Source organism: Balaenoptera acutorostrata, chromosome 2, assembly GCF_949987535.1.
Source record: "Balaenoptera acutorostrata chromosome 2, mBalAcu1.1, whole genome shotgun sequence".
In the NCBI taxonomy this organism is placed as follows: domain Eukaryota; kingdom Metazoa; phylum Chordata; class Mammalia; order Artiodactyla; family Balaenopteridae; genus Balaenoptera; species Balaenoptera acutorostrata.
In genome coordinates, this window is record NC_080065.1 from 173,399,680 (window position 1) to 173,416,901 (window position 17,222).

Here is a 17,222-nt window from a genome sequence, read left to right on the forward strand (position 1 = left end):
TTTTCTTTCTGTGGTCTCCGAATTTTATTCCTCTGTTCCCCCACTTCTGCCTTCTTTTGGATTATTTGAATCTTTTTCAGAATTCTATTTTAAATTACTGCCTTTTTTTTTTTTTTCCTTTTTAGGGGCTGCTCAAGGAACTGTGATCCTTAACATATATCCTTAAGTCACAATTGACTTAGACTTACTATTGTTCTACTTCACCTAAAATGTAAAAATCTTCCAACTGTATAGGTCCTTTTACCCTCACCACTGTCCTTTATTCTCTTTGTCATATGAATGACATCTACCTAGATTATAAATGCCACAAGACAATGTTTTAATTTTTGCTTATACAGTTATATGTGTTCTTTAAAAGAGGAAAATAATAGTCTTTCCTATTTATGAGGTATTTATCATCTCTTATGTGTTCTTCATTTCTCCCCAAAGATCTGTTTCCCTCAAGTGTAAATCTCCTTCAGCTTGAAGAACTTTCTTAGTAGCATTTATTGTAATGCAGGTGTGCAGGTGACAAATTCTTTTAGTTTTCTTTTACCTGAGAATGTCTTTATTTATTTATTTTTTTTCAAAAAAAATTTTTTATTGAAGTATAGTTGATGTACAATATTAAATAAGTTATAGGTATACAGTATAGTGATTCACAATTTTTAAAAGTTATGCTTCATGTATAGTTATTATAAAATATTGGCTATGTTCCCTGTGCTATATAATACATCCTTGTAGATTATTTTATACATAATAGTTTGTACCTCTTAATCCCCTACCCCTAGATTCTTAGGAAGCTAAAGGGACACATCTGAGAAGGTATGGTGGCATCAGACCCTCTAACTGATTAATAACAAGACACATCAACAAGCACTTACTCAACAAGCAATCTGTGTTGGTTGATTATGTGCCAAGCTGGCAATAGAACTGGGGACACAGCAGTACAGCCCTTGCTCTCCAGTTAGCATGGTAATCATGGAGGTAATCACCCATGACTGCTGTCTGGGCACAAAGCATCTCTCAGGGCATAGGAGCTACACAAGCCACATAAACCAGGTTCTTTGCACATTTTGGACCAAGCAGAGATGACCAGTCAGGTATCATCTTGCTTCTCTTTCTTTCTTTCTCTTTTTCTCTCCCTTTCTTTCTTTCTTTCTTTCTTTCTTTCTTTCTTTCTTTCTTTCTTTCTTTCTTTCTTATCAAAGTATAGTTGACTTATAATGTGTTAATTTCAGCAAAGTGATTCAGAGAGATATATATATATATATTCTTTTTTAGTTTCTTTCCCATTAGAGTTTATCACAAGATATTGATCATCTTGCTTCTTTTACTTCCTCTCTGAGGCAGAATTGATTCTCATTCTTTGCATACTACTTACAGAAACACTTTTGTTTCTGAGGAGTTTAAAACCTTTTTATGCAGCTTGAAATCTCTGAGTATCTCCGTTGGCGGCTATTATTTCATAGAGTCTACAGAGAAAGGTGTGCATGAGATTTCTTTGAGTGCCTAGCCCACCAACCCCACTTTGAGGGGGGGAATTCCACAAAGCCTATCCATTTTGAAAAATTTCAGTGATGCTTTGTGTCATACAGTCATCTCTATTCTGGCTTGCAGGACTTCCCAGGGGGTAAATTGACCAAAAAAGGGCAGCAATTCAAGATGCAAGTCAAGGATTTCCCTGGTGGTGCAGTGGTTAAGAATCCACCTGCCTATGCAGGGGACGCGGGTTCGAGCCCTGGTCCAGGAAGATCCCACATGCCACGGAGCAACTAAGCCTGTGTGCTACAACTACTGAGCCTGAGCTCTAAGAGCCTGCGAGCCACAACTGCTGAGCCCGTGTGCCACAGCTACTGAAGCCTGTGCGCCTAGAGCCTGTGCTCAGCAACGAGAGAAGCCACTGCAGTGAGAAGCCCGTGCACCGCAACGAAGAGTAGCCCCCACTCGCCGCAACTAGAGAAAGCCCGCACGCAGCAATGAAGACCCAATGCAGCCAAAAAAAAAAAAAAAATGATGCCACTCAAGGAGGACCAGCTTCTGTTTTCTGTAAAATGTCTTTAACTTTACTCTCAAAGGACATTTTCACTAGATATATAATTATCAGTTGGCAGGTTTTTTGTTCTTTCATCACTTAAGGTGCACGTCAGTTCTCAATTTATTACATCTTGCCTCCAAATGTACCTTTCAATATGTCCATTACTCTGTAATATACCAAGGAGTTCCTTTCATTGTCTCCTTTCAAGTGAGTGTAATGTTAATCTTTCTCAGTAGAGGGTACTGGTGAAACATTGCAGGAAGTGTCAGTGGTAGAGGTGTGAAGATTCCTGGTGAACCTGCCCCACTCATGGGTCTACAACGTCATCCCTTTGCGACTTTGCAGACATGACCTGGTGAAAATCTTTCTGTAGCCTTCTTGACTCAAAACCCAAAGCCCCCACGGTAGCCCACACACTCTGCAGGCCTTCTGTCCCCACCAGCAACTGGACTCCTGATGTGTGCTCATATCACCAGTTACTGATCACCTGTTCCTCCACGTGCACTTCAGGGGGTGGCCTTTTGCTTGCCTGGCAACTCCAGCTCTGCTTCGGTCTGGCCAAACCAGCAAATATCTCTGCCATCTGGTGGGTCAAACCACATCTTCTCCAAGGGGGTTTAACCTCTTCCAAATTTGCCCTTCCTTTGGGATACTCCCTCAGCCCTAGGAAACCACATTAGAGTTTCCTTTTGGCTGCGCTGGGTCTTCGTTGCTGTGCGTGCGCTTTCTCTAGTTGCAGTGAGCAGGGGCTACTCTTCGTTGCGGTGCGTGGGCTTCTCATTGCGGTGGCCTCTTGCTGTGGAGCATGGGCTCTAGGTGCGCAGGCTTCAGTAGTTGTGGCACGCTGGCTCAGTAGTTGTGGCTCGCAGGCTCTAGAGTGCAGGCTCAGTAGTTGTGGCTCACAGGCTTAGTTGCTCCGTGGCATGTGGGATCTTCCTGGACCAGGGATTGAACCCATGTCCCCTGCATTGGCAGGCAGATTCTTAACCACTGTGCCACCAGGGAAGTCCTGGGCTATTTTTTATTATTATTTTAAAAATTAATTAATTAATTAATTAATTTAGGCTGCGTTGGGTCTTTGTTGCCGTGTGGAGGCTTTCTCTAGTTGTGGCGAGCAGGAGCTACTCTTTGTTGTAGTGTGCGGGCTTCTTGTTGCCGTGCCTTCTCTTGTTGCGGAGCATGGGCTCTAGGTGCGTGGGCTTCAGTAGTTGTGGCACGTGGGCTCAGTAGTTGTGGCTCATGGGCTTAGTTGCTCCGCGGCATGTGGTATCTTCCCAGAGCAGGGCTCGAACCTGTGTCCCCTGTATTGGCAGGCAGATTCTTAACCACTGTGCCACCAGGGAAGTCCCCTGGGCTGTTTTTTAAAAAGTCAAGTCCTATGGTGCCTGTGGTTTGCAACTTGCATTTTTCATTTAAGATTATGCTCTGATTATTTGCTTACCTCATTACATATTCCTCAACATCACTTAAGAGTATTTTGGCCTCTATATGAAGGTGATGCAGAGAGAAAAGACCCCAGGTCAGATTTTCACAATCCGAAGAAACCCACGTGACTGGTCTCCCAAGCCCCCTCATGTCCCCTCCCAGTCACCCCACCACAAGGGCAATCCCACTGTCCAGACTTTTAATAGCAGACCTTAATTTCTTCTGTTCCCTTTTAAATGTCCTATAATTGGAATAACCAATCTGTCCTCTTTTATGTTCAGCTTCTTTCACTCAAAACAATGTATGTGCGATTTCTCTATAGTGTTGACCTCATTCTCATTGATGTGTTGAACGGGTATAAATAAGTCAGTATTTCTATTTCTATTCGTTCATATTAATATATTGATGAATATACACTTGATATTCATTATTCTGTTGATGGGCATTTGGATGGTTTCTGGTTTGGGGTGAGTATAAACACTTGGACCTCTTGAGTATATTTGTCAGGGTGGAATTGTTGAGTTCCCTTCAAGATATGGATCGTTTCTGCATATTCACCTTTTAAATTTTAGCCATTCTTGTGGGTCTGGACACCATTTCTAATGGCTGGATAGCATACCACTGTATGAATGTTCAATTGATTAATTTAAACCACCATTTGGGTTGTTTTCAGTTTTGACTCTTCTAAAAAATATAGTGATGAACATCCTTGAGTACTTTTCTTTATGTGCTTGTAACTGCCCCCTAGCAATCACCTTTTTGGTTATTTCCAGTTTTGTTTTTAGGTACAAAATAGCACTGGATGTATGTAAAATAGATAACCAACAAGGGCCTACAGTATAGCACAGGGAACTATACTGAATACCTTGTAATAACCTATAATGGAAGAGAATGTAAAAAAAGAATATATATGTATATATGTATATACATTTATGTATATATAACTGAATCACTTCTCTATACACCTGAAACTAAGACAGCATTGTAAATCAACTATATTTCAGGGCTTCCCTGGTGGCGCAGTGGTTGAGAATCTGCCTGCCAATGCAGGGGACGCGGGTTCGAGCCCTGGTCTGGGAAGATCCCACATGCCACGGAGCAACTGGGCCCGTGAGCCACAACTACTGAGCCTGCGCGTCTGGAGCCTGTGCTCTGCAACAAGAGAGGCCGCGATAGTGAAAGGCCCGCGCACCGCGATGAAGAGTGGCCCCCGCTCGACGCGACTAGAGAAAGCCCTCACATAGAAACGAAGACCCCACACAGCTAAAAATAATAAATAAATAAATTTATAAATCAACTATATTTCAATAAAAATTAAAAAAAAAACCCACTGGAATAGACTTCCTTGCACATTCATCTTTTTGGTTTTTTTTTTTAAATCCAAAAACATGTGTGTGGAGGAGATTCACTGACAATTGTAGCAGAAGTGCCAATTTTTAAAAAAATTAATTAAGTTATTTATTTTTGGCTGCATTGGGTCTTAGTTACTGCACGCGGGCTTTTCTCTAGTTGCAGTGAGCAGCGGGCAACTCTTCATTGTGGTGTGCAGGCTTCTCACTGCGATGGCTTCTCTTGTTGCGGAGCACGGGCTCTAGGCACACGGGCTTCAGTAGCTGTGGCACACGGGCTCAGTAGTTGTGGCTCGCAGGCTCTAGAGTGCAGACTCAGTAGTTGTGGTGTACGGGCTTAGTTGCTCCGCGGCATGTGGGATCTTCCCGGACCAGGGCTCGAACCTGTGTCCCCTGCATTGGCAGGCAGATTCTTAACCACTGCACCACCAGGGAAGCCCAGGAGTGCCAATTTTTGATGGTGGCTTTATCCTACCCTTTGGCCTAACTGGTATTTCTCTAGTTTTACCTCTGAATGAGAGAGATTTGCAAAGAGAAAAAAAAAAAAAGTTTTTTTTTTTTTTAAGAGAATTTAGTTTTTTTGCTTTTAACATCTCTTTTCGTTTTGGTCTCGGGGACAGAGCCAGCCCAGGGCAGTATTGCTGCACAATGCATGGGATGAAGTGCTGAAGGCTGCTTCCTCTTGCAAGCTGGCTTCTCAGATTGCACCTTCTCTTCCTGCTTTTCCTCCAGCTCTATGACCCTCCAAGGTATGAAGTCTGGCTGGTCCAGCCAGAAGGGGGTACTTCTGCAAAGTAAGTGTCTTATGCTCCAGGTTATACATCAGGGCTGCTTGACAGTGTCTGAACTCTCTCTGCATCAAGGTACTTCTGAAAGCCAGTCATCCCCTCATTCTTCCCTCTACCACCCTTCCATATGTCATTGATCTATCCATCATCTATGTTATCCCCCATTCATTCACTGATCCATCCAGCCATTCATCAATCCACCTTCTATTCATTGATCTCTTTGCCAATTCCTTCAGCTTTCTTCATTCACACACACATTTATCTACTCAGATTTCATCCATCCTTCTGCCCACTCATCTATCTTCCCTCCCTCCATCTATCCATATATCCTGCAACCCACCCACCCACCCATCCACACATTTATCCATCCACCCACCTACTCATCTATCCATCCATCCATTCCTCCAACCATCCATTCCTCCATCCACCCACACATCCATTCATTTATCTGTTTACTCACACATCCATCCGTTCATCCATCCATCCATGTGTCCATTTCCTTATTTACTTATCTGTTCATCAATTCATTCATCAACTTCATTTACTCATCCATTTGCAACCCTACCCTTCATCCATTCCTCCAACCCATCCAGCATTCATTCGTCCACTAATTTATCCATTCAGTATCTAGCCATGCGACCATCTATCCATTCAACTTTCAATCCACTCACCCACTCACTTACTGGTCAAGCTAGCCACCCAGCCAATACCTGTTCAAAACGTGGAGCCAAGCCCTGTGACTGAGATAGGGCCACAGAAGTGACTCAGACTTGGTTCCCGCCCTCTAGGAATTCACAGTCGATGGAGAAAAGCAAATAATAACACCAGGCTCACGCACACACAAACAGGATATTTCCAAAATACTGTGATCAGTGCTGAACTCACAGTATGTTCCAGATACAGAAGAAGGTCAAAAAGCAGATAGGTGGTCAGACATTCAGGTGAGAACGTGCCCTGTGTGCTGATGTTGAAGTAGCCACAGGATGATGAGGGAGACACGGGTACCAAAGGCCACCTGGGCATGTGGCTGGGAGAGAGAGGGCCTGCAAAGGAGAGGAGGAAGATTGCAAGGTGCCAGGAGCAAGAAGATGTAGGTTCTGGGGTGAGTACCCGCCCCAGCCAGGAGGCCTCGTGTGTACATTATGCCGCTCCCTGACCACCTTCCTATAACCCCCCACAGGCAGAGCTGAGCCACCTAGGAGCCAAGACAATGCAGCAAGCAACACAGCTACAGGTGTCACCCAGTGGGCAGAGCCCCTATCAGCCCGTCCGCAATCTCCAAGGCAAAGCAGGGACACTGCGTCCACAGCTACAGGTGTCACTCAGTGGACAGAGCTCCTATCGGCCCGTCCCCAATCTCCAAGACAAAGTGGGGACACCGCATCCACAGCTACAGGTGTCACTCAGTGGACAGAGCTCCTATCGGCCCGTCCGCAATCTCCAAGGCAAAGCAGGGACACTGCGTCCACAACCCCAGCATGAGCCACCTGCATCCAAGGAGACCCTTCTGCAACAACCGGGCAAGGACAAGATGGTGACTCATCGTATCCCACGCCTCCGGGCTGTGGTGGAGAGCCAGGCCTTCAAGAATGTCCTGGTGGACGAAATGGACATGATGCTGTCCCACGCAGCCACCCTCATCCAAGCCAAATGGAGGGGCTACCAGCTCCGGCAGAAGCTAATCTCTCAGATGATGGCGGCCAAGGCCATCCAGGAGGCCTGGCGACGCTTCAACACCAGATGCCTCCTCCAGTCTGGCAAGACGGTGGAGAAAAAAGCGAAGGTGGAGGAGGGGGACATCCCTTACCACCCGCCCCAGCAGGTGCGGTTCCAGCATCCGGAAGAGGGCAAGTCCCTTCTGGCCCAGCCCACCATGGTGAGCAAGGAGACCCAGTTTCCTTCCTCCAACAGCCTGGCCGCTTATACTCACCAGCTGGACCTGCTGCAGTCCCAGGGCATGTCACAGCCGGGTACGTGCTCTGTTGGAGGCCCTGGCGTTGCCTTCCTTCCACACCAGACCGTTGCCATCAGACTTCCGTGTCCTGTGAGTCTAGAGGCGAAGTGCCGCCCATGCCTGCTGACAAGAACCGTCAGAAATGCCTGCCTTGTCCACGTAGAGGGGGACACGATGAAGACCAAGCAAGTAACTGCCAGAGCCAACAAGGCAGGAGCCCCAGGGCCACCACCACCCGGAAGGTGTGCCCAGGCAGTTCAAGGACAACTCAAGATCCAGACCCAGGCCCACATGGAAGCAGCGGTCCTCGAAGGGCCACCACAGACAGGCCCAGCACCTGTGATAACCAAGACCCCACCCCAGCCGGTGCCCACAATGACAACGACCAAGACCGCACTCCAGATGTACCCAGCCGCCCCGATGACCAAGAGCCCAGCCCAGACGTGCCCGGCAGCCACAATGACCAAGACCCCACTCCAGCCGTGCCCAGCGACAACAGTGACAATAACCAAGACCCCACGCCAGGTGCACCCTGCATCCCCAGTGACCAAGACCCCACCCCAGACGTGCCCACAAGCCACGGGGACCAAGACTCCACTCCAGTCGTGCCTGGCGGCCATGATGAGCAGGATCCAATCCCAGCCGTGCCCAGTGCCCGTGGTAACAATAACCAAAACCCCACCCCAGCCCTGCCCAGCGACCCCAGTGACCAAGACCTCAGCTCAAATGAGACCATCAGCCTCGATGACCAACACTTCACCCCAGACACGACCAGCAGCCACGATGGCCAAGATCCCACCCCAGTTATGCCTGTTGCCCTCGATGAGTAAGTCTCCAACGCAGACACGCCCTGCAGCCACAATGACCAAGGCCCCGCCCCAGACGTGTGCAGTGCCCGTGACGGCCAAGACCCCGCCCCAGGTGCGCCTGGCAGCCACGATGGCCAAGACCCCATCTCATCAGACACTCCGAGGCGTCTCGGTGACCAAAGCTCCTCCTGCCCAGACACGCCTGGCGGCCATGGTAACCAAGACCCCAGCTCAGTTACGCTCGGTAGCCAGCATCCTCAGGACCCTGTGCCTGCCCCCTCCAGCAGCTGGAAATCTCAAACCTTCATCTTCAGCAGCGGCGGCAGCTGGAATTCCCGACACCTCATCCCACACGTGTCTAAGTGGACCGAAGGCCAAGGCTGTGGTGAATGCGAGGCAGGCAGCAGGGGTGACCAAGGTCTCATCCCACTCATACTTGACTGAGGGAAAAGTGAAATGCTTTCCGCCATCACATCTGGGGGCTGGAGATCCCAAGGCTCCAGCCAGGCCTCCTTCGGAAGGAGAGAAAATCAAGGCCTTCTCCCAGAAACGGGTGAAAACGGAAACAGCATCTAGCATCAGTGTGGCCATGGAAGTGCCCGTGGTTTCGTCCTGGGCAAAAGTGGCTGAGGACGGGAACAAGCAGGCACACCTGAGGACGGACGTCGTGAAGGCCCTACCCCAGGTATGTGAGCCTGTAGAGACAGCTGTAGCACATCTGGGTACATGTCTGCCTCGGGCACAGCCGGCCCCGTGTTCAACCACAGGCTCGCCCCAGGCACGTCTGCTGGCCGAGCTGACCAAGCCCCTGTCCCAGGCACGTGTTTCTACCAAGCTGACCAAGGGCCCGTCCCAAGGACATCCACCCCCTGAGCTGACCACAGCCCTAGCCCAATCACATCTGGGCACGTGTCTAACAGCCAAGAGCCTCCACGCAGCCCGCCAGGCCGCTGAGCTCAGCAGCAAGACCCAGTCCCAACCGCTCCTAGTCGAGTTCAAGGCCTCCACCCAGCCCTGCCAGCACATCGGCGCTCTGCCCCGAGCCAAGCCAGAGGACAGACTGACCCAGCTCCTGTCCCACAGCTACGTGCAGGGCCAGGCCACCCAGGGCCCACGCCAGGGGGCCTCTGAGACCCAGAACGTGCTGGTGCCTCTGCTGGCCTCTGCTGGACACACCACGTGCCATGTCGAATCCTGGGGGGACAGGGGGGCCGCCTGGGCCCAGCCGTCAACAACCAGCCCAGCCCCGCCCTGCCAGGAGGAGCTGGCAGCCTCCCAGCTCGCTTCCCTATGTGCCGAGCTGGCTGGCCTGCTGGGCTCCCAGGAGAACCTCCGCGCCCTGCTGGCAAAAGCCCTCTCCCGGGGGGAAGTGAGGGCGGCCCTGAACCAGGCCCTGTCCAAAGAGGTCTCGGGAGCCACGATGGCCAAGGCCCTGCCCCAGGGCATCCTGGGCACGGCGCTGGTGAAGGCGCTGTCCTGGGGCAAGCTGGCCACCAGCCTGTCCTGCGCCCTGTCCCGGGGCGAGCTGCGGGCGGAGCTCACTAAGGCCATTCAAGGCAGACTGGCGGACGTGCTCAGCAAGGCCCTGACGGAGGAGGAGCGGACCACCTTGAACCAGGCCCTGTGTCAGGGTGAGCTGGGCGCAGTCCTCAGCCAGTCTTTTTCTCAGGCGGCCCTGAGGTCTGGAGTCGTCCTCCCCAAGGCTGCCGCGAAAACGGCGGGAAGCAGGGTGACCGCGATGCCGACCCCAGTGGAGGTGGACTGCAGGGGGAGCCCGTCGGCTGCATGGGGGCCCACCCTGGGCCCCATGAGGCTACAGCCCAGCAAGGTCAGGGTTCCCTGGGGTGGGGCCTGGGAGGGTTTCATCACAGGCTGGCCCTCCAGGCTCTTGGAAGAGGTGGGGGATGGGGCCATGCTCGGGGGGGTCACCCTGCTCATCGGTGGTCTCTGTGGGCGCCTCCTTGACTGCTGGACTCCTTGACCCCTTGACCATTCATCAGTATCCCCTGATTGCTGCCCTGGACCCCACTCTGTCACAGGAGATGGGACCCAGCAGAGACACCCTAAATCTGTACTTGACCCCCAAGGTCCGTGAGGCAGATGTGTGCCTGCACCCAAGGGCTAGTGAACTGGCATCAGATCTCAGTCCCATGGTGAGTGATGTGGACCCCAATTTGCCCAACTCGCCCCACCAGCAGTCGCCCCCCAGTCTATGGCAGCCACTCATTGCCAATGGCGTGGGCCCAAGCATGAGCCGGCCATCACTGGCCAGTGGCAGCACGACCCCAAGCGCCCACAATCCACACGAGGTCAGCAGGGTGGCCCCACGTCCATGGGTGTTGTCGGGGGAGGGCAGGGTGGTGGCACTGGGCAAGCTTCCCGGCACTACAGGTCGTGGGAGGGGCACCCACTCCCACCAGTGTGCCGCCGCCTATGGGGGGTCGGCTTGCGGGTGTCAACCCTCCGGGGTCAGCAGGGTACCTCCTGGTGTGTGTCGACCCTCAATGGCCAGAGGTCCGCAACAGCCATCTATGGTCCCTGAGGAGACCATGCAGAGAACTCGGTCCCCAAGTCATAAACGAGCCTCCATGGGCACTAGGGAGATGACCAACAAGGTGACCCCAAGTCCACCACATGCCTCCACGGTGAACAAAGCACAACCACAGGCCCCCAAGGCCTGTGTCATAACCCCAGATCTCCGGCCCGGCTCCATGGCTCCTGGTCATCGCTGGGCACTCAAGACTCAGGTTGATCCCAGTCTGTTCCAAGCCTCCCCAGGCAATAGGCTGGCACCCACCCTTCCCCGTACCGTCATCCCTGGGCAGGAGAAAAATGAAACACGGGGTACCATTTCCAGTGTTCACTGCCCACAGGAGCTGATGACTAGCCATATACTTAATGAACTGGTGTCCACTTTGCCACAGGGTCCAGACAGTGACCTGGCCAGAAGCTTCTCCCAGGGTTCCACAGACTATGGCCCCAATATGAGCAATTCCCAGAGCTCACTGCGCAGCTGCGGTTCACTCAGCCTCTCCACCAAGTCTGTGGCCAGCATGACCGCTGTTGACCTGGTGGAGGAGGAGTCCTGGGAAGCCAGCTTGGACAGGGACCTTCATCTAGATCCTCTCCTCTCTGGGGCGCCTGTGGAGAGGTCCCAGGGACCTGGGAATATGGAAGAGACTGAGAGAGCAGGCCATAGGCACATGACCCCAAACCTCCAAGACCAGTCTTCTGCAGCCTCAGAACTGATCCCCATTCTGCATCACAGTTCAGTGGCCAGTCGCATGACCTTGAGTGTCCACTGGGGCTCAGATGATGAGGGAGATATGTCCTCAGGCCAAAGCTCCATGAATCTGAAGGAGAGCTTGTCCCAGAAACCCTATAGGACTGGGTTGACCAGAAGTCTGTCTTTGAGTAATGTGGTCCCTACGGTCTATTGGTGACCATCTGTGGCCAGTAGGTTGACCCCATGCCTATCCCAGCCTACAGTAGCCAGTAAGGTCGCCCCAAACCCAGACCAGCTCTCTATGGCCAGTAAAGTGATCACCAGCCTATCTGAGCCATCTGTGGCCAGTAAGATGACTCCCACCCTAAGCTTGCCATCTAAGGCCAATAAGATAACCCCCAGCCTAAGCCAGACATCCGGGACCAATAGGGTTGCCTCTAGCCTAGCTCAGCCATTGGTGACTGATGGGGTGGTCCCCAGCTTTGCACAGCCATTGATGGTCTGTAGGGTGGCCCTCAGCCTAGCCCAGCCATCCATGGCCGGTGTGGTGGCCCCCAGCTTAACCCAACCACCTGTGACCGGTGGGGTGGCCCTGGGCTAGCCCAGCCATCTATGACCACTGGGGTGGCCCCCAGCCTTGCCCAGCCACCTGTGAACAGTGGAGTGGCCCCTAGCTTAGCCCAGCCGCCTGTGACTTGTGGGGGGACCTCCAGCCTAGCCCAGCCACGTGTGACCAGTGGGATGGCCCTGAGCCTAGCCCAGCCACCTGTGACCAGTGGGGTAGCCCCCAGCTTAGCCCAGCTGCCTGTGACTGGGGGCAGGGCCCTTAGCCCAAGCCAGCCACCTATGACTGATGGGATGACCCCCAGCCTAGGCCAGACATGTAGGGTTGGTGGGGTGGCCCCAGTCTAGGCCAACCATCTTTGACCATTGGGGTGGCCCCTAGCCTAGGCCAGCCATCTTTGACCATTGGAGTAAACCCCTGCCTAGCCCAGCCATCCTTCACCAATGGGATGGCTCCTAGCTTAGGCCAACCTCCTATGGCTTATGTGGTGGCCCCCAGCCTAGGCCAGCCATCTATGGCTGGTGCGGTGTTCTCCAGCCTAGCCCAGCCATCTGTGGCCAGTAGGGGGACGCCCAGCCTGGCCCAGCCATCTGTGATCAGTGGTATAGGTTGTGCACTCTGTCAGCCAAGTTGGGCCCGTAGGGTGGGTTCAAATCTACTGTCATCAAGGGTGAATGCAGTGGCTCCCAGTCAGTGTCATTCATCTTTTGCCATTGAAGTCACCTCATGTGCACCATATCCATCAGTGGCTAACAGCATGGGCCGGGGTCTGAGCCAGCCAACTGTGTCTACTAGGGTGGACCCATGTCAAGATCCTGTGATGGTTAGTGGGGTGACCCCAAATCCCCAGGCCCCTGAGTTCAGCAAGGTGGCCCTTGGGTTTCATCAGCCATCCAGTATCAGTGGGAGGCACCCAAGCATAACTGAACAATCTGCTGTCACTGTTTCGGCTCCAAGTCTCTACCAGACATCTGTGGCCAGTGGAGAGGACTCTTGTCTGGGCCAGGGAACCAGTATATCTCAGGGGATTCTGTTCAGGGGCATGGCTACAAGCATGTCCCAGGGCACCATGGCTGCTGGCATGTTTCCAAATGTGCCTCAGGGGACTTTGGCTGCTGGCATGTTCCTAAGTATGTCTCGGGTACCTATGTCCCCTGGCATGTCAGGGAGTATGGGGTGGAGAAGTGTGGTGACTGGTATGGGCCCAAGCCAATCTCAGGTGACCAGGGGCATGGCCCCCATTACATCCTGGGCCTCTGTGGCTGGTGCCCCCTTGATTCATGAACCAGTCTCCGAGGCGGGACCTGGCTTCTCTCCGGCTTCAGTGCCCGGTGGATTGGATGTGAGTTCATCCAAGTTTTCCCTCACCAATGTGGGCCCCGGCATATCTCAGGTCAATGTCAATCTCCCAATATCTTTGGACCAACAGTGTCCTTCTGTGTTCACAATCTCCAAATCCAGTTACCAACAAGCAGATGCTGTCAGCCAGGAGCCTGGGATGGGCATGGCCAGTGGTGTGGTGCCAGGTTCTGTAGCCAGTAGGATGACCACAACTGTGGCCCTAGGTACTATGGCCGGTGGCATGACCCCTAGTCTTTCCCCAGGGTCCGTGATCAGGGGTGTGGGCCAGAGCCTTCCTCAAGGGTCCACGATGAGTTGTGTGGCTCCCAGCCTTCCACCAGGTTATATGGTCAGTGGGGTGGTTCAGACCCTTCCCCCAGGGTCCGTGATCAGTGGCATGGGCCAGGGCCTTTCCCCAGGGTCCATGATCAGTGGCATGGGCCAAGGCCTTCCTCCAGGTTCTGGGGCCAGTGGCAAGGCCAGAACCCTGCCTCTGAGTTCTGTCACGACTGCAGTGTCCCCCAGTCTGATTGCAGCATCCCTTGCTGGTGGGAAGAGGCAAGGTCTCTCTGTAAGACCCTCAGCTAGTCTAACTGCTCCAAGCCTGCTCCTAGGTTCAGCGGCAAGTGGGGTGGGCTCAAGTATCCCTCCTTGTCCTGTGGCCTCTAGTGTGGACCCAGCATCTATGCCTGGGGGACTGGATCAGAACCTAGTTCTGGAGTCCATGGCTAGTACAGCTGGTCCACCCTCCACAGTTGGAGGCGTGGCCCAGAGCCTTCCCCAGGGGTCCATGCTGACTGGGATCTCTCCTCGCCCATATCACGGAGCCCTGGCAGGAGAAGCGTCCACAGCCTCCTTCCAGGCATCCCGTACCCCTGGCCTGGCGCAAGCTCATCTCCAGGAAGCTAATGGCACAGCCAAGGGAGTGTACCAAGTGCCTACGGTTCTGCAAAGAGCCTCACAGTTGAGCCAAGCTCTTGGGATGATGCCATTTGAGACCACGGGCCACCAGACTGTGATGAAGCCAGAGGACCTGGACAAGGCTTTGCCCCAGGGGTCCATATCCAAATGGGAGTCTGAGGTCCTTGAGGCAACCCCGTGGATGTCCCATAGTCCCCTGGCAACTGACATCGACCACAGTCAAGAATTCCCTGCAGAGGATGAGACTCTTCCCAAAGACCAAATGCCGCTCTTGGAGGAGGTGGCTCCCAGCCAAGCTATGTCTATGACCAGTGGCATGGCCTCTGTCCCTCCCCGGTCCCCGAGTTTTGCCAGGCACTCCATGGCCAGTGGTGGCACCCCAACTCTGCATCAGAGGTCAGCCAGCAATTGGGGGGCCCCCAGTTCCCACCTTGTGGCTGCTAGTGGGGTCCCCGGTGTGCAGACAGGGTCTGTCCAGGGCACTTTTGCTCATCAACAGACGTCAGTGTCTCACACTGTACCCCAGAGCCCCTCCGTGGTTTATGTTGTGCCCCGGAGCCCCTCGGCTTATCAAAAGGCTTTGGAGGCTCACATTATGCCCCAGAGCCCCTCGGTGGCTCACATGTCCCGGAGCCATTCCCATGGGATGATGGCTTCTACTGTCACCTCAGGGTCCCCCAAGCTGGCCCATGGCAGTACTATGGCAACCGGTTTACGCCCAGGGTCTGTGGCTGGGATGGGGACCCCAAGCACTTCCCGGAAGTCAGGGGCCACCAGCGTGGCCTCACATGTGCCACTTCATCCACCCCTGGTTAGAGGGGTGGCATCCAAAGGGCTCCAGAAGGCAGCCATCCCCCGCGCGCTCCAGAAGCCAGTGTCTGGGGGTCTGATTCAGGATGCCCATGAGTCCCTTGGCCCTAGAAAATCCTTCAGGGCCATGCATGATGTCCCTTTCCCACAAATGCCAGACAATTCTGTGGCTGGGACTGTGCCCGCCCATCAGGAGCAGGACGCCCCCAGGTCCTCACAGGAAGTTCCTAAACATTCCACAGGTGCACCGCTGGCCATAACGCCAATAATCCACACTGGTGAGGTGGCACAAGGGACGGTCATCCCTAGGCTGAATCCGGGGGTTTGGAGGGTGTCTCTGGGCTATGAGTCTTCACCGAGTGGTTCCCGGCGGCCCCTTTTTAACCAGGAGTCGCCGCTGGTGTCTCGGAATTCCCTTAGCTCCGGGCTCCTGCAGACAGTCACGGGGCATCCCTGACTCCCGCTGTACTCCAGGGTCCTGAGGACGCTGGCGTGTCTGGCGGCCAAGCGTGGAACTCTGCCGTCCCCAGTGTAGCGGTCGGGCCCAGGAACAGCACTGCGGTCCCTGGCGGCGCGTGGGAGCCAGCCAGGGGCACTGTGCCGTGGGATGTCATGGCGGCGGTGGATCCCAGACAGCCGGGGGAGCTGGTGGCGTCGGTGCAGGCTGCGGAGAAGATAATCATCCATGCGGTGGGCATTATCCAGGCGTGTACACGTGGCTTCCTGGTGCGCCGTACCATCAAGGTGTGGCATCAGTGGGCCATCACCATCCAGGCTGCCTGGCGTGGCTACTGTGTACGGCGGGACCTGGCCCGGCTCTGCAGAGCTGCCACAATCATCCAGGCTGCGTGGCGAGGCTTCTGCACCCGCCGAAGCTGCACCCAGGAAATGCTGCTCCCAGGCATGTGGGCTGAGATGGGCAGCGGGGCCAGGACAACGTCTGATCACCGCTGCTTTCAGTCCTGCCGGCCACATGTCTGTAGTCTCTGCCAGTCACTGAGCTCTGGGCTGGGGAGCCCACCCAGCGCGGTGATGCTTGTGGGTTCCAGCTCCCGCACATGCCACATGTGCGGCCATACCCAGCCCACCCGGGTGGTGCATGGCACGGGTCAGGGTGCTGCAGGCCAGGCCGGCATGCCACGGGGCTGCACCACCCGGTCAAACCCCCGGAGCCCCCGGCAACCCCATCACCAGAACAAGGCAGCCACGGCCATCCAGTCAGCCTGGAGGGGCTTCACTGTACGCTGCCGGCTGAAGCAGCAGCAGTTAGCAGCCAAGATGCTTCAAGCCACCTGGCGTGGCCATTGCACCCGGGCCTCTCTCACCACGGATGCGCTCTTGGGAACAGCGGCGTGGGACAACTCACAGCACACGCAGTGGCCAGGTGTCTAGGACCTTGGCTTACCAGTGGGGGAACACCAGGGGAGGAGCCATGTGGCTCTCTGAGTCTAATGAATAAAGCCCTCCACAGTCTGGGTCTTGGTCTACCTGTACTTACGGGGGTGTCTCGGGCATGGTGCGAGGGAAAATGAGAGGGATCTGGAACATCCTGGACAGGAGGGGCCCCAAACTTCCAACCATGCAGTTGGCACCTAGGGTCTGTGGCTGGGATGGGGACCCCAAGCCTTTCCCGGAGGTCAGGGCTGCCAGCGTGGCCTCATATGTACCATCATATTCATCCACGGCTAGCAGGGCAGCATCCAGTCGGTTCCAGATGGAAGTACTCCAGAAGCCAGTGTCTGGGGACCTGGCCTAGAATGGCCACCGTGAGTCCCTTGGCCCTGGAAAATCCTACAGGTGCATGCATGGGTGCCTCATTCAGGAAATACTAGAGGGTTCCAGCTACATCCAGATTTGGGGGGATGCTAGGCCCACCCCCAAGGGGCCCCGATCTGGGTGAGAGAGAGCCGTACACAGACATCCCCAGCTGGTGGGATCAGGGACAGGGCAGAGAGGGAGAGAGGGGGCTCGGAGCCCCCAGAGGGGGCAGCCTGGCCAAGAGGAGGGGTAGAGGGGG

At 54.1% G+C, this 17,222-nt stretch overlaps 1 protein-coding gene across 1 annotated transcript; it reads left to right on the plus strand.

The window, feature by feature from the left end:
* Positions 1-6,600: 6,600 nt before the first annotated feature.
* On the plus strand, positions 6,601-16,631 carry IQCN (IQ motif containing N). The gene is made up of 3 exons (XM_057540454.1): positions 6,601-6,669; positions 6,760-10,170; positions 15,680-16,631. Exons 1-3 carry the CDS (start codon positions 6,601-6,603, stop codon positions 16,595-16,597), a joined length of 4,398 nt encoding a protein of 1,465 aa, XP_057396437.1. The 3' UTR covers positions 16,598-16,631.
* Positions 16,632-17,222: the final 591 nt, after the last annotated feature.

Coding starts and splice junctions, on each gene's coding strand:
- IQCN (XM_057540454.1), top strand. CDS start 6,601: ATGTGGCTGGGAGAGAGAGGGCCTGCAAAGGAGAGGAGGAAGATTGCA. Junction 6,670..6,759: donor GGTGCCAGGAGCAAGAAGAT/GTAGGTTCTGGG, acceptor AACCCCCCACAG/GCAGAGCTGAGCCACCTAGG. Junction 10,171..15,679: donor TGAGGCTACAGCCCAGCAAG/GTCAGGGTTCCC, acceptor GCTGTACTCCAG/GGTCCTGAGGACGCTGGCGT.